Genomic DNA, 23,531 nt, shown 5'->3' on the forward strand with positions numbered 1-23,531 from the left:
AACAAGTTTATATGTTTCACACTTACAATGAAGAGAAGTTGTTGTTTTGAAGGTACTCACATAAAACTATCTTATAATATGTGGATATAGATTTTATACACAGTGCCTAAAAATGCCACATCTTCATATGTATAAAACACATGTCACACTTCCCTTTATATATCTATATCTTTATATATTGCCTTTTATAGAACACATACTTTTTATATATACCTTATTTAATGAAGTTTTATTAGTTTCATCCTGCAAGGCTGCAACATATAATTATATATGTTTCTGTATTCAAGACAGTGTTGCATTGCATCCCTTCACTATGAGCAACATATAACAAAATTACGTTTTTTTTATGTCCAGAAACGAAAACACTACAACATCTTATATTTCATCATTAAATTAATATCAATTTGTTTTATAAAAATATCACATCATATGCATATTATTATTGCTCAAGCAACTACATAAACTTTTCCATTTAATACTCTTGAATATATAAGGGACAGACAAGTGTCATTTCACTATGAATATATATATTGTTTCTTCAAGTACAAATAAACAATATGAATACAAAATAATCATATATAAATTAAACACAAAACTTTGCTCTGATACCAATTGAAAGAAATTTTTTTATCGTGTTATTAAAACACGCAGCGGAATAAACATGAATCTATTTGTGTTTAAAGTTATATATAATGAAAAAACTGCGTACCCGGTTGTAGTTCCTGAATTTTAAAGTTGTTCTTCAAAATTATGAAGACTCTATGTGTGTATCCACATCGAGACCAACCTTTGCTATCAACTCTTTGAACTAATAGAGCAGAAAAATACGACACTCTAAAACTCAGAATTTCTTACTCACACAACTCTTTTATATGTAAGTGTAGCAAATAAAGATGTGAAAGAAATTACACATAGATAATGTAATTTTTCTCTCTAGTAAGCACACTCTATTTGTGGAGGTATATATGTTGGTGGCACACTTGCCTTTATTTCTAATTCTCTCCAGAATCATAGTGGCAGAACACTCACACACAAAAGAACATATTGTTCTATCCACACACTTTTTTTTTCTTTGCACATATATCCATATATATGATGCATTGCCATGTGCAGAAAATGAACACAAGCAACACTTCATTATGTGTATATTGCTTTTCCTCAAGTGGTACCTATTGGTTGAATTGTTACAAACCAATTACCACCTATTGTTTTATAAAACAACATAATAACTCATCTTTTATTTTAAGCTAAAAATAAATAATTTAGAATATGTTTTTCTCTATTATTTAATTCCTGGTGCTAGCAAAGAATTAAAATAATATTCCACAAAATTATTTATTTGATCAAATTAAATTATCAAATAACATAATTATTTAGCAAAGATTAGAACACTCGTTAGTGTGTGACCCCGTAGGGTCAATACCAAGCTGGTAGTAAATTAACTAAATTAATTTACTAATCAAGGTTGGCGTCTAGCAACACTCCTTAACGGCCAGATAGCATGAAGTAATATATAGAACCACTAGAAGATTAATTAAAATATTTCCTTCCATCTTTACAGCTCTGTGCTAACTTTAAAGTATGGTACAATTGTCAAACTTTAGTAAGTTGCCATAATGACTCAAAGAAACTCATTTCTTTATTCATTGTAATACATTGGCCAAGGTCATTTTATTATAGAGCTCAAACCCATTACTGAGAGTTGATGGATTCCTTTTTGAATAATCATTAATTTTACAAGCATTTAATCACACCCAATATTCATTCAAATAACGACCTGAGACATTATGTGTCTGAAATCAAAGTATGATAAATAACATGTTAAGTACTATGTTATTCTCAAGTCAAAGGAAACTATTTCATTTCTTCTTGAGAATTTCCTATTGACAATTTAAGGTAATCTTAACCATTAGGAATTCTCGATTGAGTCAGTTTAATGATCATATCCACATATACATCATCTATATGTGCAATTTAATAAATGAGATCTATTAATATTTATCCAATAAATACTGTCACACATATATTGGTCTACCTAAGTCATTGATGTCCTATTCTCAATGATTCTACGACCAAGAACAATTTAGATTAAAAATTATAATAAACATGTTTCTCATTATTATAATCTCTATTATAATAACAAGTCTCTAATTTTTAATCAAGGACCTTATCATATAATTTATTTAATTGAATATGATAAAAATGAATAAATACAATTATCATAATTATATTTAATGACAGATTGGATCTTGAGCATAAATATAGAAATACACGAATATATTTCTAACACTATGTTGTTAGAAAATCAATATGAAGATGACCAAGATTATGGTGTTGTACAATTTAAGAATGAATAATGCATGAAATGGCTAGTTGGTAAGCCAAAAGGGTATGTTGTTTATGTATCATTTGGGAGTTTGGTTTCCATTGTTTATGTATCTACAGTGATAGAAGTCTATGCAGCTGGCATTGTCCACACTGCACCAACCAAGTCGGTAACATTGGTTGATGCTTTCATTGTGCCCTAATGGAACTTGTTTGTTAGCTATGTACAACACAAGAAACATGATGAACATAAAGTGACATACTTGTAATTATTAATGATGATAAAATATGTTTTCATAAACTAAATTGACCATTAGGTATTGTTTTTCTAATACAGTAGTACCAAAAATGGAAAAGTTACACTACCAAATGAGATAGAAACATGCATAAGGTTAACCAAATATTCTCTAGTTCACATAGTTACTGTACTCTATTATTTTCCATAGAAAATATGACCAATTGAATTAATTCATGAATGTGTGTAATGTTGGTCTTTGTCTATCAAGTTTGAACAAATTAAATATCCTTTTTTTATTCTTTTAGAGTCAATTTATTATATTATGCAGTGTTGACTATTGACAATGCGAGCATGGTGGGGGTGACATACAGAAATCAAGGTTCCAAAATTCAGTGTGAAACTATATTGATAATGTGAATGGGAGTGTAACTAGGGTTGGAAATGAGCTGAACCTGAATTCAGTTCAGTCCAGTTTGATAGAGATTGGTTCGGCTCAAAACTCGACTCGAGTTCGATACAATTTATTTTTTAGGTTGAGTTCAGCTCAGTTCGAATTGATTCATTTGGAAAACATAAATAAATAAATATTTTTTTAAAAATACTGCAAAAAATTTTATATATAAATCATCTTGTTTATATATATAATAACAATAAATATAAGTGTCATTATAAACATAAAAATTAGTTTTATATATATATCGAACTAACTCATAAACATAATGAGTCGAATTATATCCAATTCAAATTTGACTGATTTATTTAATGAACTCAATTTCCACCTCAAGTTCGGTTCATTTGGTTCATGAACCATGTTTATCAAACTAAATAAAGAATTGAGTTTCGAATGAATATCTAGTTCGGTTCATTGTCGGCTCTAAGTGTAACATGAAGAAAGATATATTTGTTGAGTAATGAGGACAAATAATTCTCAAAGAGTTCAATATTTATTCAGCTTTTCTTCAATGCTATTATTATTGTTGTTCAGTAACATTGCTTTTTAAGAAGTTTCCAATATGTTTCAAAGTAAAAACCCACGCCTTTCGTTCTGACTGATATATATATATAGATTAGGAAGCATGTGAAAGTTCGAAGTAATTTACTATTATATCATTCAATGTAAGTGACCCACACGTTATAATCCAACACATGCAATCCTTTTAGGATTTTACAACGCTAAATGAGTAAATCCCATAGAGCTAAAAACCCAGCTTAGTTTTTTTAACACAGTTCAAAAATAATTGTTCTATAAAGCAATAAAAACCAAACATATATAAGTGGTTTTCATGCATTAAGTCATCGACTAATATTAGACTCTCCGGTACTAGACACTGTATCTCATTTCCTTATATCTTGATGATGTCTTGAATGCATGCTTAAATTATTTTACTTTTCATAGTACCATAGCCATACTCCTTCCCAGTCTTTATCCAATAGTCCTCTATTATCTTTAGGGTAGGACACACTTCTTTGGTTGAGAGTTTATGGTGCATTTTGAGTGATGCATACTCTCTTGGATCCAATAAATAGTACTGTGAAATTTTACTGAGATACAAATGGTCACATCTATCTAGAAGCTTCATTTCAAGTGGCTAAATTCAACCATTTAGTGTGGAATGAAACATGTTAATGATAAACGTGTATAATTTGGAATAGTACGTGGTTCTCTTTGATATAGGTACAAGTACGTAGTACACAATACGTTACCTTATCAAATATCGGTATGTTAGGGGTATATTCAGTAGGGTTTCTATAGTTCTCTGCATAGTCATTCTAGTGTTGCTTCTTGTAGGTTTGAATCAACCACATAGGAGAAATACCCAAGGATAAAAATAATTCTTGTTTGTTGTAACTCTTTCATGTAAGTGAGTTTACATTAGCAATTATTATTCTTTTCTTTTACATAAACTGTCGGTAAAAGTCCATTTCATTTCTTAAAGGGAACAGTTCGCAAAAGAATCACGAATTGGTACGAGAGAATCAATTCGCGATTCGCTACCAAAATGAGAGAATTGTGTTTTAATCGTGAAGATATTTTTTCCTTCTCTTTTTTAAACTATAAATAACATTGTGCTTATTAAAGTAACACTACAAAGCAAAGTTACATAGTTGCATTTGCCATATACTAGTTGAGACTTGAGACATGAAAACTTGTCATCAAAAGGCTCATGCTCTTATCTTTCACATAATCTTCATATCTTTGCTACCACATAAAATCACAGAAGCTTCAACAAGAACAGAAGCAGAAGCTCTTGTGAAATGGAAAAACAGTCTAACCCCTCCTCTTCCTTCTTCTCTAACATCATGGTCCTTCAACAACATTGACAACCTTTGTAGTTGGGGTGGCATTGTTTGTGACTCTACCAATACAACTGTCTCAGAGATAGACTTAAGAAGTTCCAAACTCAATGGAACAATATCTCACTTGAATTTTGGTTCCTTACTCAACCTCACTAGCCTCAACCTCTTTGGAAATAGTCTTGAAGGGTCAATTCCATCCACAATTGGTAAACTCTCCAAGCTCACTTTTCTAGACTTTGGAAATAACTCATTTGAAGGCACACTACCTTCTGAGCTAGGGCAACTAAAAGAGCTTCAATATCTTAGCTTTTGGAATAACAGTCTCAACAGTACTATTCCCTATGAGATCACAAATCTCCCTAAGGTAAGACACTTGCACCTTGGATATAACTTCTTTATATCTCCTTCTTCCTGGTCCAAATATTCAAGCATGCCTTTCTTAACTTACCTTAGTTTGTATGACAATCAATTCACCTATGAAATCCCAAGTTTCATAATGGAGTGTCAAAACTTAACATACCTTGACCTCTCTTGGAACAATTTCAATGGCACAATACCAGAATCTGTATATTCCAATCTAAGCAAACTTGAATACCTCAACCTCTCCTATTGTAAGCTAGAAGGAAAATTGTCACCCAACTTGTCCAAGCTTTCTAATCTCAAAGAACTTCATATAGCTTATAACAACTTCACTGGTCCTATTCCTTCCTCCTTAGGCCAACTTAGGGAGTTAAGTTATCTTGATCTCAGTCATAATATGTTGAACTCTACAATTCCATTTGAACTTGGCTTCTGTACAAAATTGAGGTACTTGAGTTTAACAAATAATGATCTCACTGGTCACTTGCCTTTATCACTATCCAATCTGACTAAAATATCAGAGTTGGCATTATCAGATAATTTCTTTTCTGGTGAAATTTCTGCTTCATTGGTCTCTAACTGGACTCAGTTGATCTCTCTGCAAGTCCAAAACAATAGTTTAAGAGGAGAGATTCCTCCGGAGATTGGCCTTTTGACAAAAATCGAAATACTCTTTCTGTTTCATAATACATTCTCTGGTCACATTCCTATAGAGATTGGAAACTTGAAAGAAATTATACAATTAGATCTTTCAAGTAACCATTTCTCCGGTCCAATTCCTCCAACCATTGGGAACCTTAGAAACATTACAAGATTGCATCTTCATGACAATGAGCTCTCGGGAACCATTTCAGCAAATATTGGAAACTTAACATCATTGAGTGTTTTTGATGTCAATAATAATAATTTGGATGGAGAGTTGCCAGAGACCATCACTCAACTAACTGGTTTAGAAAGTTTTTGCGTGTTCTCCAATAACTTCTCAGGCACAATTCCCATAGATTTTGGAAAGCACAGTCCCAAATTGAAGCGTGCCTGCTTTTCAGAAAACAGCTTCACAGGAGAGTTGCCTTCTGACTTGTGCAGTGGTGGCATGCTACTTTATTTGACTGCCGAACATAACAGCTTTTCCGGGCTATTGCCGAAGTCCATAAGAAATTGTTCAACACTATTCAGAGTTAGGCTTGAAGAAAACCAATTCAGTGGAAACATCACAGAAGCATTTGGGGTTCATCCAAATCTTGATTATATCTCACTTGGGGGAAATCAATTTGTTGGTGAGCTCTCTCCTAAGTGGGGTGAATGTGTCAAATTGACTAGGATGGAAATGAGTAGAAATCAACTATCCGGAAAAATTCCACCTGAGCTAGGTAAGTTAAGTCAATTACGAGATCTAAGCCTGCAATCCAATGAATTCACCGGCAATATCCCTCCTGAATTAGGAAATATAAGTCAACTTTACACGTTGAACTTGAGCAGGAACCATTTTACAGGAAAAATTCCAAAGAGTATTGGCAGACTCACTTGGCTTAAAATTCTTGATTTATCAGATAACAACTTCAACGGAAGCATACCCGAAGAGATCAACAATTGTAAGCAATTAACAAGCTTGAACTTGAGCCATAACAAGTTCTCAGGGGAAATACCTTATGAAGTTGCCAATCTTGTCTCACTCCAACAACTTTTGGATCTCAGCAGCAACTCTTTCTCTGGAGTGATTCCTCAAAATCTTGACAAGCTTATTTCATTGGAGTTTCTCAATATATCACACAACCATCTGTCAGGAACAATTCCAAAATCCGTCTCAAGTATGCCCAGCCTTCAAAATATTGATTTTTCTTACAACAACTTGACCGGTCCGATCCCAACTGGTGGTATTTTCACAAAAACAAAAGCTGGTGCCTTTGTTGGAAACTCAGGTTTGTGTGGTGTGCTAGTGTCACATCCTTGCACCTCTGCAAAAAAATCTGGAGGGGGTAAAAAAAAGATTCTTCTTAGTGTCATTATACCATTTTGTGGTGTATCATTTATTGTTATTATTGTTTTTGGAATGCTGAGATTCAGCCGGCAAGCCGATGAACCTGACGAAGAGTCAAAAATTATTAAAGATGGTGATCAACTTCATCACATAGTAAGGGGAAGAGATACAAGGTTCACATTTTCTGAAATTTTTAATGCCACTAATGGCTTCAATGACATGTACTGCATTGGAAAAGGAGGATTTGGGAGTGTTTACAAAGCAGAGTTATCTACAGGTGAAGTTATTGCTGTCAAAAGGCTGAATATCTCAAACTCAGACGAGATCCCAGCAACTAATGTCCGAAGTTTTGCGAATGAGATAAGAACACTTACAGAAGTGAGACACCGCAATATTATCAAGCTTTATGGTTATTTTTCCTGGAAGAAACAAATGTTCTTGATTTATGAATTTGCTGAGAGAGGCAACTTGACAGAAGTTCTTTATGAAGAAGGAGGCTTGGAGCTGAGCTGGCCTAAACGAGTCGAAATTGTGCATGGAATAGCGAATGCAATTGCCTACTTACACAATGATTGTTCTCCACCAATTGTGCACAGAGATGTTACATTGAATAACATATTACTCGACTCAGAATTCGAACCCCATCTTGCAGATTTCGGCATAGCAAAGCAGCTCAGTTCTAACACTTCAAACTGGACCTTGGTGGCAGGTTCCTATGGCTACATGGCTCCAGGTACATGCTTCAACCAATTCAAAATTCCAATTATCCAATGTAATTCAAATATTATATTTCTATATAAAGTAAAAGGCCACTAACAAAATTTGAAATTTGCAGAGCTAGCACAAACAATGAGGGTCACCGATAAGTGTGATGTCTATAGCTTTGGAGTGGTGGTATTGGAGGTAATTATGGGAAAACACCCAAGAGATCTCTTAACTACCATCTCTTCAATTAGGCCTTCGTCATCATCGATAGATCCGCAGGCACAAGTGCTTCTGAAAGATGCGTTGGACCATCGGCTTCCACCACCAAGTGGTCGATTAGCTCAAACAATAATGGTACTAGTGAGCATAGCTTTGGCATGCACGCGTACAACTCCAGAGTCCAGACCTACAATGCGTTCTGTTGCACAAGATATATCAACTACTATTACTAAAAGGGCTTATCTTACAGAGCCATTTGGGATGATCACTATGAACCAACTTATGGAGTTTCAAAAATAGAGCAAAAGAATACAGTTACTGCATTTAGAACTGCATAAAAGTGCTTGAAAATCATACCCTTGTAGTATATTGAACTGTTAAATTTGAAGTATTGTGTTGTTAAATTGACTCTGCACATTTGTTTTCCACCTCTACTAGGATTCCTTATAATGTACCTTTGAAGTATTGTCTATTTAAATTTGAAGTATAACATTATTTTATATTAGAGAATAAAGTATGTCCTCGTATCAAGAGATAACTTATCTCCTCCCGCGAGTAAAAGTATGACATGAATATTATTTTGTTTAGTTTTAGAACTATTTTTGTAGAAAATGATTAAATATGACACATGTCATAATTTTAGTAGCTAGAAGAGATAACTTATCTCATTATACTATCACTAAACAGTGTCAAACTAACATTTACAGCCTTACTTGGTTAAGGAATAACCAAAATAAGTTAAATCATGAGGAAGGACTATAGAAGAAATGAAGATCTCATACTACTGTTTGAAGTTTGAGATCAAATTCTAGTTTGACTACAAATTTAATTTCCATAACAAGGGCAAGATGTTGATATTAAAATAAAGGCATTGCTGTTTTACATTCTGAAGAAACAAGAACAAGTGTATCATAAACTACAATTCTAGATTTTCTTAAAATATCAAAAAGGTGTTTTTCTAGTAAACATTTAAATAAGAGAAAGGAGTCTGATTGAGTTTTCTGCAGCATGTTTTAGAAACATGTTACAGAAGCTGGGAAATATTCAGAAGAACACAATCTGGGAGGGAGGAAAAATTCCACCATGGTCCCGAAAACGATATCGGGGAGTGAGGTTAATTATGACCTCATGCTAATTCAGATTTACATGAACATGATTTCCTTAAATGGTTGAAGATCACTCTGAATAAAAACTGATTTGGTATGAAAGTTTAGAAAACGTCTTCTGCCGAAATGGAACTGCATTATGCTTTAGTTTACTTCCGGATAGAGAGGAGCTCAAAGCTCCTAAGAGGATCATCGCGATTGCCTCTTATAGAACCGGAGCGAGTGAAACTTGCTTGTTTAGTCTCATACACAGGTTGAGTTCTATGTGCTGTAGATGGACGGCTGGCAGTTGAGGTCACCCGGCCAGTACGGCTGTCAGTATGGTCACCTGAGGAACTTGGCCTGGCTGATGATGCTATTGCTCTTCTGGAACTGCTGCCGTATCGAGACGAACTGTATCCCTTCTCTTGATTATCATGCTGAAAAGAGAAAAGCCAAGGTAAAACTAAAGGTAAGAATGATTGAGAAGAAAATATAAACTATACAAAATACAATGAAAGATATATATAGCTGAAAAATAACTTCAAAAGGTATTAAAATATCCAATACATATCATCACTGATACTTATAGGATGAGTATAGCAAATAAGAGATTCTATTGCTTTTAGATAATCAAAACAGGATCAAAATCATTAATCGGGACAAAGGGTATTATCATCAATTTCATTTTCAATCCCACCGTCCTATTATATTTTTTACTTTTACTCCTTTCGATTTCATTTTGATTACTTGTTTTGTTAGGAATCTACCTGCAACTATTTACACTAGTGACACAATCACACATTTTAATCTCAATGGAGTAACAGATTAAAAACAGTCGGTGAATTTCAAATCAACAATCGGCGGTTGGGTACTAAACCCACACATGTTCACTTACGAACTGTAACACCACAGCCGTGACATGTAACCCCTCTCGGCCCATGAATTTATCTCTCTGGGCAATTTTCACCATTTCTTCCATGACGGAAGTACTACTCTACCATAACACAACCAAAAAATTCATACCATGCAGCATCTTCACAATCAGATGTTTAGATAAATAATAATCTTCTAATGGGGAATCTTCAAGCAATGATTGTTGGAAAACAAGACTTACCACATCCTTGTGTGCTGCTACTTCATCAAAAGACCTATGTTTGATGTGATCATCGCGAGGACTAGAACTTGTCGGGTTCCTTCGGGGGAATGCTTCAACAGCGCCAGAGAATTTCTCTCGAATCTCTTTCCCAGCTGAAAGAAACAAATGATCAACTAAGGATTATACAAACAGAAATTTGAGAAATGCACGGTAGTGAGATCACTATTGATGCTAGGGATAAAAATGATTATTATAGCTGAATGCTCTCAGGGTATCACTTTCTGAAATTTCGTAAGATGAAGATACAATTAAAATATCCTGACTACCTAATGTCAGGCTCATAAACAATAAGTAGGATAAGAGAACAGACCTGAGATCTTTTCCGGCTTTTGTACAGATGGTCCCGGATTCATAGCTGCCTTGCCACTGCCATGCTGTTGTTAAAACAACTATAGTAAGTGACCTCTACTACAAAGCAAAATCCAAAAAAAAAAAAAAACAGCGTATATAAAAGTACTAACCCTCCCTCTAGAGCTGCTGCTGCTGCTACCAATCTGTGGATACTTCAATACAGTCCAGTCAAAAACATAGTCAAACTGATAGCCTGCACTAACGATATCAAGATCAATTTGCCGAAATTAACCTCGCTAAGTTTCCATCAAAATATACAGAATGCTAATATAGAAATTAGATGTTTTGGGTAACGGACCTTCTCGAATGAATAAATCTCTAAAAAGCCTCTTTAAATATGAATAATCTGGCTTGTCTTCAAACCGCAATGATCGACAGTAATGGAAATATGAAACAAACTCTGAGGGATATGACTTACAGAGAACCTGTGATACAAGCACAATTAACAACATAACCGGACAAATAAAATCGAGAGCTGCAACAGAAGGTTATGTGAAATATTGAATGCAAATAATTTATGATTCTGACTTGAAAAGGGAGAAATCAACCTGAGACTGTGAGCATTTAGCTTATTGTAGCATCCAATATTAGTATAATATATAAACCTAGTTCTGACGCACAAGAGAAATATACACTTGGGTCGAATAAGTATTCACATTCAAAGGCAAAAGCTATTGTGGAACTGGATCTTAGGCCTAGTATGCCTTCTATACTAAAGTTCAACAGCATCACATATCAAGTCCAATAAAAGATCAAAACAGCGAACATTGAACCAAATTCAAAGCATCAAACTCTAGATACAGAGGAACTAGCAAACTTTCTCCAAAAGCCTCACCAATCCAACCAGTCACAATACCTCGACGGGAGTAGACATCTTCTTCTCACTGATTCTGTCGTATTTTTGTTTTTTGGTACCAGCCTTCAGTCCCTGCCAAGGAAGACTGAAGGAAAAAATTGGACAATGAAAGGCGGCAGTAAGGGTCAGATTGTAAAGATTCCAAACCTAGTAAGGGTAAATAGATGTGTCTATCAAGTATCCGACCTTCCTCTTAAGAAGTACATGAGCACATAACCAAGAGATTCGAGATCATCCCTTCTGCTTTGTTCTGCGAGCAAAATAAAGTACAATCAAAATAAAGTACAATCAACCAAAGGAAACATTCAAGTATAATAATGCAGTAATTCACTTCCAAATATTGATTATCAACTTTCAACACACAAAGGAATAAATACCAAAACATTACTCACCAATTCCAAGATGAGTGTTGACACTTGCATACCGAGCTGTTCCTGTAAGGTTTTTGTTCTCCCTATGCAAGAAAGACAACGATTTTCGTAATAAAATAAATAGGATTTTTTACGAGAACTAAGAAATAGAACTATAATAAAAATTGAAGTGAAAGAACATCTTCGTAAAGAAATTGGTATCAGTATGACAAAATAGACACAGGGCAATAGAGACGTGATGCAAGTCAAATATTTATTTTATTTTCAAGGGGATGAGCGACACTTCATATCCCGCAGCTCTACAAAACGAGCTCTGACTCTAAGGGACTGATGCGGATCACAAATGACAGGTCATAAATAGATTTTACTACATTACAGTGTTCATCTACATCAGTTCAAATTTGTGATTAACATAGACATATGATTGCACACAGAACCACGTTTAAGATAATAGCAATCCCAGTTGTTATTGTAATTCTTATATTCATTATTGTTGTGTTACTATTATGGTGATGGTGACTACAAGATCACTGAAATTAATTTAAAAACACATAAGGTTGTGTTTTCCCTACAGAATATGTTTCACAAATAAATACTTCACCTTAATATCTTGGAATGATGACAAATTTTACCTGTACGGTATGTGCCTATGGGTCTGAAGATCCCGATATTTTTTCGCGAGACCATAGTCAATGATGTACACCTGAAATGAGATACCAACATGAAATAAACATAGTTAAAATAATTGAAATTTGCATGTTCAACTACATTATTTATAATCAAAATATATCAATCATTTACTTTAGTGGCACTAAGAAAAAGAATTCCATTAAAATATAAGTTAAACAAGACATTCTCCTGAAACTCCATTAAAATGATGATAAATTATATCTCAAATGTACTTTAATGGTCTTGTGCTATTTGAATCCCAACATCTGCCGTGACTGTATGAGAACCACGAATATGTAAAATTTATTTATGTTTCATATGAATAACAATGAAATAACCAAAACCTTTTAAAATAAATAAAGTGAATGAAAAGAAAACGGGGGGAAGCAAGAATTGTGTTTTGAAAGGAAGAACCTTCAACAAAATGACACACCTGGTTTGCTTTACGACCAAGGCCCATTAGAAAATTGTCTGGCTTTATGTCACGGTGAAGGAAACCTCTTGAATGCATATACTCAACTCTGTTAATCTGAACAACAGTATTAAGCAAAAAATTAATATTATAATCACTATTTAAAATGCTTTCTTTGATAATAGTTGCCATGTAGATTTAGACTTACTAATTGATCAGCAAGCATTAACACTGTCTTCAATGTTAACTTTCGGTTGCAGTAATTGAACAAATCTTCGAGGCTTGGTCCAAGAAGGTCAATAGCCATGCAATTGTAGTCTCCCTCAACTCCAAACCACTTGAGATGGGGAATCCCAGCTTCAATAGGGAACAAAAAAGGATTACTCAAAAGGAAACATCTCGAATTCTCGATCATTGACACTTTTTCAGTCTTAATTAGTTAATATTACTTTGAGGGCAAGGTTTGAGACTAGTGGTTCTGATTTCATTAACAGAAGATTCTCGGCTCCAAACAGGTTATCCTCCAGAATAAACGAAATAGAAAAAATATATAATGCATATTGCGGAACAATTTCCATGTGAAAATTTAGCATTAGGTATATGTATTAACTAATACTTCTGGTATCAAAAATGCTAAATAGAAATAGAGATATAAACTTACTTCCTCCTTGAAGAAGCATATACAATTTTGACTCATAGTGAAGTTGTGGATGCTTGGTCTTCACAGGTTCCTACAAAAAATTAAGGGTCGGTGGGTTATGGTTAAGAATTGAAAACAAAGGGTCAACATCTGCTGTACCAAAAGATGTGCTCCCGAAAACATATATTTAAGTTTAAAATTTAATAATAATGTATTTTTCTGACCAATCAGAAAAAGTGACACATGGAGTCACACATTTTTTGGGACAGAAGATGTGCTCCCGAAAACAAAAAATATCATGAGCAGACTAATAGCATTAATTGGTATTAAGAGAAATTCACAAAACTGAGCAAAAGAAAGAATATAATGTGGCATTTCACATGTCACTTCAATCCATAAGAGATCTTATATCTATTTCCTCTAAACCTTAAGTACTACCCCAACCATCATCCAAGGATTAACACTAACAGGGTAAGAAAGAGATGCCATTAACAGTAAACTATATCTCAAGTCAAATGTCATGTTTCCGTATTGGAACTTCAATAGCATTGCTAAAAAAACAACAACACTTAACCTTCGGCAGCGAAGGTGAGTACAACATGGAATTGTAATAGAGAAAAGGGGGGCACCATACATTTGTGTAGTCTAAAAAACACAAAAGTTCCACAAGGTAAATCACGGTGATTCAATCACATGCGCGAATTTAAGATACTAAAAATGCAACCGAAATACGAAAATATTAATCAATATCTAAAATATCATAACATACCAGCTTGATAGCTACCTCCTCTCCAGTTTGTACATTAACAGCTGATATTAAAGAATGAAAGGAATATGTTAACATCAATATATCAATATAAGACAATGCAGCAAAAAAAATTACAATTGAGATTTTCCAAAAGCAGAAAAATGAAGATACCTATATAAAGCTCCCCAAAAGAACCACTCCCAATTTTCCTTCCCAGTTTAAACTTGCCACCAACAACATGATCCATCATAAAATCAACTTCAATACCACACTATAATAACCCTATTCTGCTCAGATTTGTGCCTAATTTTGAACCTAATTCTGCAAAACCTAGCCAAAAATCACTGATTTTTTTCCACAGATTCACCTGATTAGAGGTTCCAACGGGTCAAAACTCCAAACTTTATTCCAGAATCCACTCAAAACCAATGAGATTTCACAACCCAATCAACCGATTAGAGGCAAAATCGTAATTTGGTGTAAATCAAGGATAAGGGTAGAAATCAAAAGGAACAAAATTTACAAAAATTGTAACATCCCAAATAACGAAAATGAAACCTAATTATTCAGAATAGAACACCAACTTCTAGAGCTACATTCCTTTTCACAAATTAATCAGCCAAAACCACGGATTGAATTTGAAGCCCTAATTTCACAGAACGTGACCACATTGATCCGAAGAAAAAATTGCATATGGGTATGAAGTAAATACTAAAAAAAATGAAACTTTGAAAGGAAAATGAGGAAGGTGTGTTGAAAAAAAGGAAGAACAGAGGAATCGAGAGAGTTTTGGAGAGAGAAGATATAACAAGAAGAAAGAGATAGATCAATGAAAAGGGTAAAGCACCGTGGAGATAATAATAATAATAATAATAATAATAATAATAATAATAATAATAATAATAATAATAATAATAATAATAATAATAATAATAATAATAATAATAATAAACAATCATTTACATGCTATATCTTTATAAAATAAAAAAACTAGTAAAAGGCAATTTTGATAAAGTGTAATATCTATACTCATCATGTATTTAAATAATACATACATTATATTAACAAATACTACACGAAATATTAATTCATATATTATTTGAATTTGTTTAACAATATACTATATTTTTTAATTTAATTATGTTTATTATATTTTTTATTAAAAATATTATACTTATCTTTCTATATAGAATAATATATGTATATAAATTATTGAGGTTTGTGTATATTTTAAAAAATAAATAGTGATTTATGTGTTTAGTAAAACTCAGAGTAAATTTCACTGACACCCCTGAGTTTTAGTGAAATTACACAAACCACCCCTCACTTTTCTACACTTACACAGACCTCCCCTATTTTTTAACTTTCATTACATTGACCACCCCTGCATAAGAAATAAGTATAATCTTTTAAACAAAAAATGTGATAAATGCAATTAAATTAAACAAAACATATATATAATTGTGTAGAACAAGTCTAAATAATATACAAATCAATGTATCTTTATTATTTTTTATTACAAAATGCATCAACAATTCTAAAGAAATATTGTTCAAATCGCTCTTATAATATAGTTTAACGAACTAAAAATAATAAAAAAATATTGAGTCATATATTATTTGGACGTGTCTCCACAATATATCATGTTTTGTTTAACTTAATTGCATTTATCACATTTTTTGTTTAAAATATTACACTTATTTCTTATACAGGGGTGGTCAATGTAATGAAAGTTAAAAAATAAGGGAGGTTTGTGTAGGTGTAGAAAGTGATGGTGGTTTGTGTAATTTCACTAAAACTCAGGGAGTATCAGTGTAATTTACTCTAAAACTTATAGACTATGAGTAGGGTGTGTGAATATGTTTCCATAGTTATCTACTTAGTAAATATGTTGTCATATAGTTTGTGTCTATGTGTTATAGGTTTGTGATTAGTCAAAAAAATATTTAAGTTAAAATTTAATTATTAAATATTTTTCTAACCAATCACAAGTATAAGTACATGACACATGAAATAGTATACATTGTGGGAAACAGATGTATACCCATTATCCACTATTTAAACATGGTGTTCATTTCTTATTTATTTAAATTATATATATTTATTATTTGGTTAAAAGGTGCAAGTTTGACCTTGAAGAATCGTCACGTGTTTAGGAAAACTTGAGGATAGTCCAATTAATGGCTTACTCAATTATGGCCTAAGGGCTAAGGGTCCAATTATTAGAGATACACAGGAGATAAATATATATATATATATATATAAATATAATAATTAATAAACATTTATGTATATCAACAAAGAATTTTATAGTAATGATCTAGAATGTGTACAATAGCACACATGATGGAGTTGCCAACCTTACACAAGATCGAAAGAAATAGCATTATATTTTGATTAATCTAAATCAAGTTGGTTGAAACTAATTTTAAATAGGAAGGCTTTCTTAAAATATATATTTTGGTCATGTACATAACTATTTCCAAACCTTGTTTAATGGGTAATCAAACTTTTACCAGTGTTATAAAAATCGGTTCGTGCTGACCGGTTCAACCGGTTTCGTCTCAATATCAGTATGGTCTAATAATTATATCGGTCATGTAATCATATCGATTAAAATCGGCCAAAATCGGTTATACTGACCAGTTTTTATTTAAAATTAATTTTTTAATGAAATTGAAAAAAATATTGATTCTTTTATTGATTTTTCAACATTAATAATAATATATTATATTTTTATATTTAATTTTGCCGGTATGTCGTTTAATTAGTGAACCACCGGTTGAACCATTATACCAGTACCTTAACTGGTTTGATGACCGATATGGTATTAATAACACTCATTTTTACTACAATTAATTACCTCCTAAACCTTTAATATAGTAGTGAACTTATTTCTTTTTTATCTTTTCATTTATATAATTTCTATTTCATTTTGTGAAATTGAACTACCTTTAAAACATAGTTATCAATATCATACTATACCAGGCAATTCAACTGAAAACCGGTAAATCAAGGTTTATTGTAATAGAAGGTGGAAAGATGGAAAAGAGGGAGAAATTGAAAGAGATGGTTGTTTGTTACCTTTGTAAGTGACATAAGACAAACAATGTTTGTTTTCTTCTTTTAAAACATGTTTGTGTTATCAAGAGTAACACAAGTATACATGGTATTCATCCATTATTTGTTTACATAACATAGAATAGATTTACAATTCAATAGTTGATTCTACAAGTAGAGACCACTCCATAAATTGTGTCACTCCATGTGTTACTGTTTGTGATTGCTTGAAAAAATATATTTAAATTAAAATTTTAATAATTAAGTATTTTTCCGACTAATCACAAGCAGTGACACACTTTGTGAGACAGAAGATGTTCTAGCACTTTTGTCATGCCTTTCCTCAAGCAATCATCAAATCAATTAACCATTAATGTTGCCAAGAACAAATCCTAATTTTGAATAACATCTAAAATGGTATTAAACATGAACATGATCAAAAAAATAATGCTAGGTTTGACCTATGGCTACTATATTGTCTCAACATCTATATCATCAAAATGCCTTGTTATGAGGAAGACTCCATCTTTTCTTTGAGATTCCTCCAATTGTGTGGTCAAGAGCTTTCAAAAAAACTAACTTCCATGAGCAGATTGATTGCTTGTAGAGGCTTCTGAAGCCTCGGACGCCTCCGATGTCTCTGACTCGTTATCTATTATATGGCACACCAGTTTGATTAGATGAAAGAACGTGTTAGAAACAAGAAACTGATGAATATAAGGACAGCCCAATACACAAGGTTTCCACTTAATGGAGTCTTTTGTTCAGTTTACGTTATTTTTTGTAGGCATATTTATGAGTTAAGAAACTGGTAACCGATAAATATGCATACGAAAAATAATGTAAACCGAAGAAAATGTTTGAAGGATTCAAATGGTGAAAAAGATGTAAGCATACCACCAAAGATTGACTTGACTGATGGCCTAGCCTTTGATTTGGAGGTTTTCTTCAATTCAGCTACAATGCATGAGGAAACCAAACTCAACACGACAGAACAATAATCATTTACTTCTACAACATCTTTAAATACCGTACCGTTCATCAAACCGGTTAGGATACTGGTATAGTGGTATAGCAGTTCAACCAGTGGTTCACTAATTTCAATATTATGATACAATGTACAGGTACATACAATAATTATACCGGTCATGCAATCGGTCAAAACCAGCCAAAACCGGTCAAAACCGAAAAACATAACCATGTAGCAAACATTATTAACATTATAAATTATCATTCACTAGTAAAAGGAGAAAAAAGAAATTTACCCATCCCAGGAACTTGATAATCATTGACAATTTCAAAGTTCTTGTATGTGTATCCCACAAAATTCAAGTCCTTGGATGAAAGCATCTGCATCAACTCGATAACGAAGACAAGATAAGAATGAGAAACATGAAGGTCAAGAACTATAAGACAGCAACAAAAAATTTGATAAGAAAACATTCTTCACATATATCAGCTTATGAACAAGCCAACTAGCAGCCGAAGCTTGAAAAAGACGTGTCCATGTTTCATAAACAAGCCAACTAGCAGCCGAAGCTTTAAACTCAAGTTGTTAACCATAGCATGAACATGTTTCATAAACTTCATTTACCAAAACTAACAAATATACACTCTTGGTAGAACAATGACTTCAACTTTCCTAAGAATTCAAGGAAAAAAAGTGCATTCATGCTATATTCTAAACTTCCAAGAATTAATCATGCAACATTTTGACATAATTCATATTATGATTCTAAAGAAAAAAATATGGTCTAGTGCACGAGGCTCCCACCTAGTGAGGTACGGGAGGGTAGAAGCACACAAAGTTACCTTTACAAAGAGGAGGTTGTTTCCAGGATTTAAACTCATGACATCGAGGTCACAAGGCATGCAACCTTATAGTTGTGCCTAGGCTCATCCTATCGGTAACAATTTCCAATTAAAGAAAACAACTAAGGTTACCTTCCTCCATGGACCAACTCTTGACGATGACTGAGTATGGTTGTCGGCCTGCATAATCAAAAAAGTTAAAATGAGGATGATTTAACGATGTCAATGGCGATGACACAAAATAAGCAAGAATATGGAAGACTCGGATACCTCTTCAAACTTTTCAAAATTTTGTGTATCTAACTCATCATTGACCTCGGGAAGAAATGCAGCTTCCATTTGATACAACTTATCCCATTCAATGCCTTCAAAGAATGGATGAGCCTAAAGAGAAATACAAAATGAAGGGTAACCTATATATCCATATATGTATATAACATTTCTAAGAATTTCGAAAAGAACACACCATACAACACCTTTATTTCGGCTGCACCGTTTGATCCCAACCTCTGGTTAACATTACACAAAAGCTTACTAATAAGATCTTTAGCTTCTGGAGATAGTCTTGCTTCTTCCGGAAATTTCAAGTGAGATTTCCAGTTTACTATCTGGAGAAAACAAGAAAGTAGAAAAAGTTATCACGGAATACGAAATTTAAGATGTCTAAACTATTATGTTTATTATCAAATTGTCAAAATACATCAGATTTTCTAAGTTAACATTCCTATCAGAAAGATTACCTTCCTACATGTTGACATTGGATCATCCGAATAAAAAGGTGGATATCCGACCAACATTTCATACATAATAGCTCCAAGCGACCACCTGCGAATTTCATTGCAATCACCATTGTATCTAAATAAAGTATGTAGTATGAACTCATTAAGGTTTTTTCATGAACTACACATTAATGAAATAAATTTCCAACACGCTTACAAAACACGAAAAAGAAAACGAAAGGACAATGTCCCAAACATCATCTCAACTTGAATGAAACTATTTTGCATCATTTTGAAATGATCACCTAGCATTGACTGAAAAGAATGAACTTGGATACTATGATATAAATGTGCCATAGTGAGCAGAGTGAAATCACTTTTAATGCCATCAATCACATGCATAAAACTCACCAATCACATTCCATCCCGTAACCTTTCTTCAATAAAACTTCTGGAGCTATATAATCTGGTGTACCGACAGTAGAATAAGCCTGCAAGCATGCACATAGACAATATACTAAAATACTAAATCATAAAGAAAACATGATATCATGAATTTCGGTAACGCTTGTTGTCGTGATAAATTAAAGCAAAGGACCAATCGATAATAGCAAAGAACTTACAAGTGTCCTCCTATTCTTCTGCCAATTATCTAATTGTTCTTGTTGTGAGCGTTTTGGAGTTCCATGCTCATCATTCTGTGGAGATGCATTTGCATTCTGATTTGGAGAAAAATCCGACTCTTCAAGTGTGCTACAATCTAATGGTTTACATAGTCCAAAATCTGACAATCTCAAATGTCCATATCGATCAAGTAATAAGTTGTCGGGCTTAATATCCCTGCAAAATGAAACATTGAGAAAATTGATTTATTCTATCCAATTGACTGAGGTTATTTTAGACCTTAGTTTCAAATATATACAAAACTTTTCACACAAAAAATGAATTCATACATCAAATAATTTTCAGTATTGGGTCATTTTGAAAATGTTGTGGAATGCAATCATGACAAGAGTATAAACATTTTGGAACAATTATAGATACCTGTGTATATAATTGTGTTTATGTATAGATTCAATAGCCAGAACTGTTTCTCCGACATAAAATCGGGCTTCATCTTCATCCAATGTATCTTTTCTCATAAGTAGAGTCATCATATCCCCACCCGGTAGATATTCCATAATAAGATACAGATACTCATCATCCTGAAAAGAACAGTAGAGTTTGACTATGCAATTGCTGTCAACCTCTGCAAGGAGGTTCCTCTCAGCTCGAACATGTTCGACCTGAAAAGATTAAGAAAATCGGAAATAAATATGAGCACTTTATTAACCTTAGACGTTAAAGCCACTCTTCCATAGAAGAGTATAATATAGCAAGATAAATAACCCAAACCTGGCCTCTACGGAGCATCTCAGATTTCTTTAGCTTTTTCATTGCGTATACATGATCTGTAGTCTTTTCCCTACAAACTCTCACCTGCAACAAATTCAAATTTTAGTCGGAAGAAGAACTGTTGGTAGATGAACAATTATAAACTTGAAGAAGTACGAATAGTTGATAACGTCAAATGACTCGTACTATATATAATTACGTACGTACCTCACCAAATGCACCTTTGCCAATCATAGTCAATAACTCAAAATCATCAACACCCATCTTATGCCTTTGAAGGCGCATATATTCAGTTTCCTTTTTCTCTAAAAACTTAAGTAAGTTGTTTTGATCTTCCTCAGAAACATCTGCATCAGCCAACTTCTTTTCCAAGATGGTTCGGCTGTTATAAGTACGCATTAGAAAATTGTACAACATATTTTTCAACGGAACTAACAATGTAAACTAAGATTCAATAACAAGTAATAATTCCAGAAATTTTGACATGCTTCAACCAAGTGAGGAGGAAACTAGTAGTAATCATTAAGGTCATCGTGGCTTGGGTCTTAAAAAAATCGAGAACTCCATCTCCCACAATAATAATGTCACGATCGAGCAGCCTAGTGAACGAAGTTCTTACCTAGTGAGTTTAGGGAAGGTAGACATACTGACATACACAACCTTGCCCCACACAAGTGGATAGGCTGTTTCCAGGATTTGAACATGTGACCTCGTGATCACTAAACAACAATCTTACGGTTGACCATGATAATAAACTTTAATTAGATCAACAAAGTTCTATCATCTAATGGACCATTAAAGTATTTACGAAAAGATTTAGTTTTATGAAATAACAATACTATAACCTCATAAAAGGCATATCACATGTAGGGGCAGAGTTCAACTCTTCTTAGATGTGACATAATAATAACATCCAGAACATATGATAAACATCGAAACGATACGAAGATATGCTCCCCCACCTATGATAAGCGGCAAACATGAGCTTTGGCTCTAATACCGTGTTAGTATTCCATCTAAAAACCAATTGAGTCTATTACCATGTTGTTGTTGCATCTTAAAACCAATGGACATTAGCGAATGTTGTCCAATAAGTATATAAACCGCACTCCAAGAGTTGTGGCATACAACATGAGACTTCAAACAAGTATAACAAAAAGAAGTTCTCACGAAACAATGTGCAACTAAAACTAACATTGCCTAATCTTGAAGGTAGTAGGGACATGACGAACAAATCTACGCTATAAAAGTCTACGAATTTGGTTTATACAAATTTTAACATCAATCAACAATGTCAGCTATCAAGATTGAAGTAAAGATTAGTAACATACCGTTCCTTCCTCTCCTGAAGGCTCTTCATTTGCTCCTTGTAATGGTTCTCAATATACTGCTTTGCGGCCGCAACTTTTTGCTTTGTGATATTGGAAAGAGCCGCTTCATCTAGTGGCACACTCGAATCTTCATTTCCTCCATTACTATCATCATTCTTCCTTGAAGTAGCTCTCATTTTATCCCGTGGCTGAAACTTTTGAAGCCAACTCCTTGCAGAATCCATTTGCTTAACGATTAAGATCAACAATGAGCATTCTTTTCTTGCATCATAATCAATCCAAAAAAAACACCCCTTTTGAAAATTGCTCCCTTCAAATTCCAAAAAATCAAATTTTTATAAACCTGCATCAACCATAACACAAATCACACCTATAATTTCTATATTAAACAATGAAACAGAAGTAAAAAAAAGTGAAAATGATTCAAATGAAGCAAAATTTAGTCTTTTTTTCTTCTCACAGTGACATATATTTGCATTTACATAAAAAATGACTTGTGAAACACGAAACAGATTATTTCTTCAAGCATCAAAATTAAAAAAATTATCTTTTTAATTTGGGGGTAATGAAATAAGGGGAATGTAGAAGAATGAATTAGATTAAAATTTGAATGAGGAAACAGAGAATTCGGATAACCATGTAATTAATAGGTTTTTGGGTTAAGAAAAAGAGAGAGAAAAGTGAGAGAAAGTAGATCCATGAATTTAGGGTTTGTGTTGTGGTTCCTTAGAATAGAGAAATTCAATTGATAGATTAGAACATGGGCATTCTATGGAGGAAGGGGACACACCTCTCATTTT

General features: G+C 33.2%; 3 protein-coding genes across 5 annotated transcripts; 1 reads left to right on the forward strand and 2 right to left on the reverse strand.

Annotated features, from left to right (window-relative positions):
- LOC109356107 (MDIS1-interacting receptor like kinase 2-like) lies at positions 4,686 to 8,546 on the forward strand. The gene is made up of 2 exons (XM_019599446.1): positions 4,686 to 7,932; positions 8,035 to 8,546. The coding sequence occupies exons 1-2, from the start codon at positions 4,704 to 4,706 to the stop codon at positions 8,421 to 8,423; spliced, it is 3,618 nt and encodes a 1,205-aa protein (XP_019454991.1). The 5' UTR covers positions 4,686 to 4,703; the 3' UTR covers positions 8,424 to 8,546.
- On the reverse strand, positions 8,981 to 15,230 carry LOC109356545 (casein kinase 1-like protein 6). Of its 3 annotated transcripts, XM_019599914.1 has the most exons (15): positions 14,782 to 15,230; positions 14,586 to 14,672; positions 14,436 to 14,476; positions 13,688 to 13,757; positions 13,235 to 13,383; positions 13,048 to 13,143; positions 12,578 to 12,648; positions 11,967 to 12,028; positions 11,761 to 11,824; positions 11,575 to 11,659; positions 11,017 to 11,143; positions 10,829 to 10,911; positions 10,678 to 10,744; positions 10,326 to 10,459; positions 8,981 to 9,648 (listed from the first exon to the last, which is right to left on the reverse strand). In XM_019599914.1, exons 2-15 carry the CDS (start codon positions 14,662 to 14,664, stop codon positions 9,379 to 9,381), a joined length of 1,398 nt encoding a protein of 465 aa, XP_019455459.1. In that variant the 5' UTR covers positions 14,665 to 14,672; positions 14,782 to 15,230; the 3' UTR covers positions 8,981 to 9,378. The 3 variants fall into 3 exon arrangements, with proteins under 3 accessions (XP_019455459.1, XP_019455462.1, XP_019455461.1); XM_019599917.1 differs by having other exon boundaries at positions 10,832 to 10,911; positions 14,586 to 15,230; XM_019599916.1 differs by having other exon boundaries at positions 10,678 to 10,741; positions 14,586 to 15,230.
- Positions 17,796 to 23,503, reverse strand: LOC109356544 (serine/threonine-protein kinase tricorner-like). Its single transcript, XM_019599913.1, has 14 exons — positions 23,192 to 23,503; positions 22,732 to 23,074; positions 21,608 to 21,782; positions 21,401 to 21,484; positions 21,050 to 21,291; positions 20,629 to 20,845; positions 20,417 to 20,496; positions 20,027 to 20,111; positions 19,763 to 19,894; positions 19,557 to 19,670; positions 19,419 to 19,466; positions 18,740 to 18,824; positions 18,372 to 18,431; positions 17,796 to 18,126 (listed from the first exon to the last, which is right to left on the reverse strand). Exons 2-14 carry the CDS (start codon positions 22,953 to 22,955, stop codon positions 18,050 to 18,052), a joined length of 1,623 nt encoding a protein of 540 aa, XP_019455458.1. The 5' UTR covers positions 22,956 to 23,074; positions 23,192 to 23,503; the 3' UTR covers positions 17,796 to 18,049.

This window comes from Lupinus angustifolius, chromosome LG09 (genome assembly GCF_001865875.1).
Source record: "Lupinus angustifolius cultivar Tanjil chromosome LG09, LupAngTanjil_v1.0, whole genome shotgun sequence".
Lineage (NCBI taxonomy): Eukaryota > Viridiplantae > Streptophyta > Magnoliopsida > Fabales > Fabaceae > Lupinus > Lupinus angustifolius.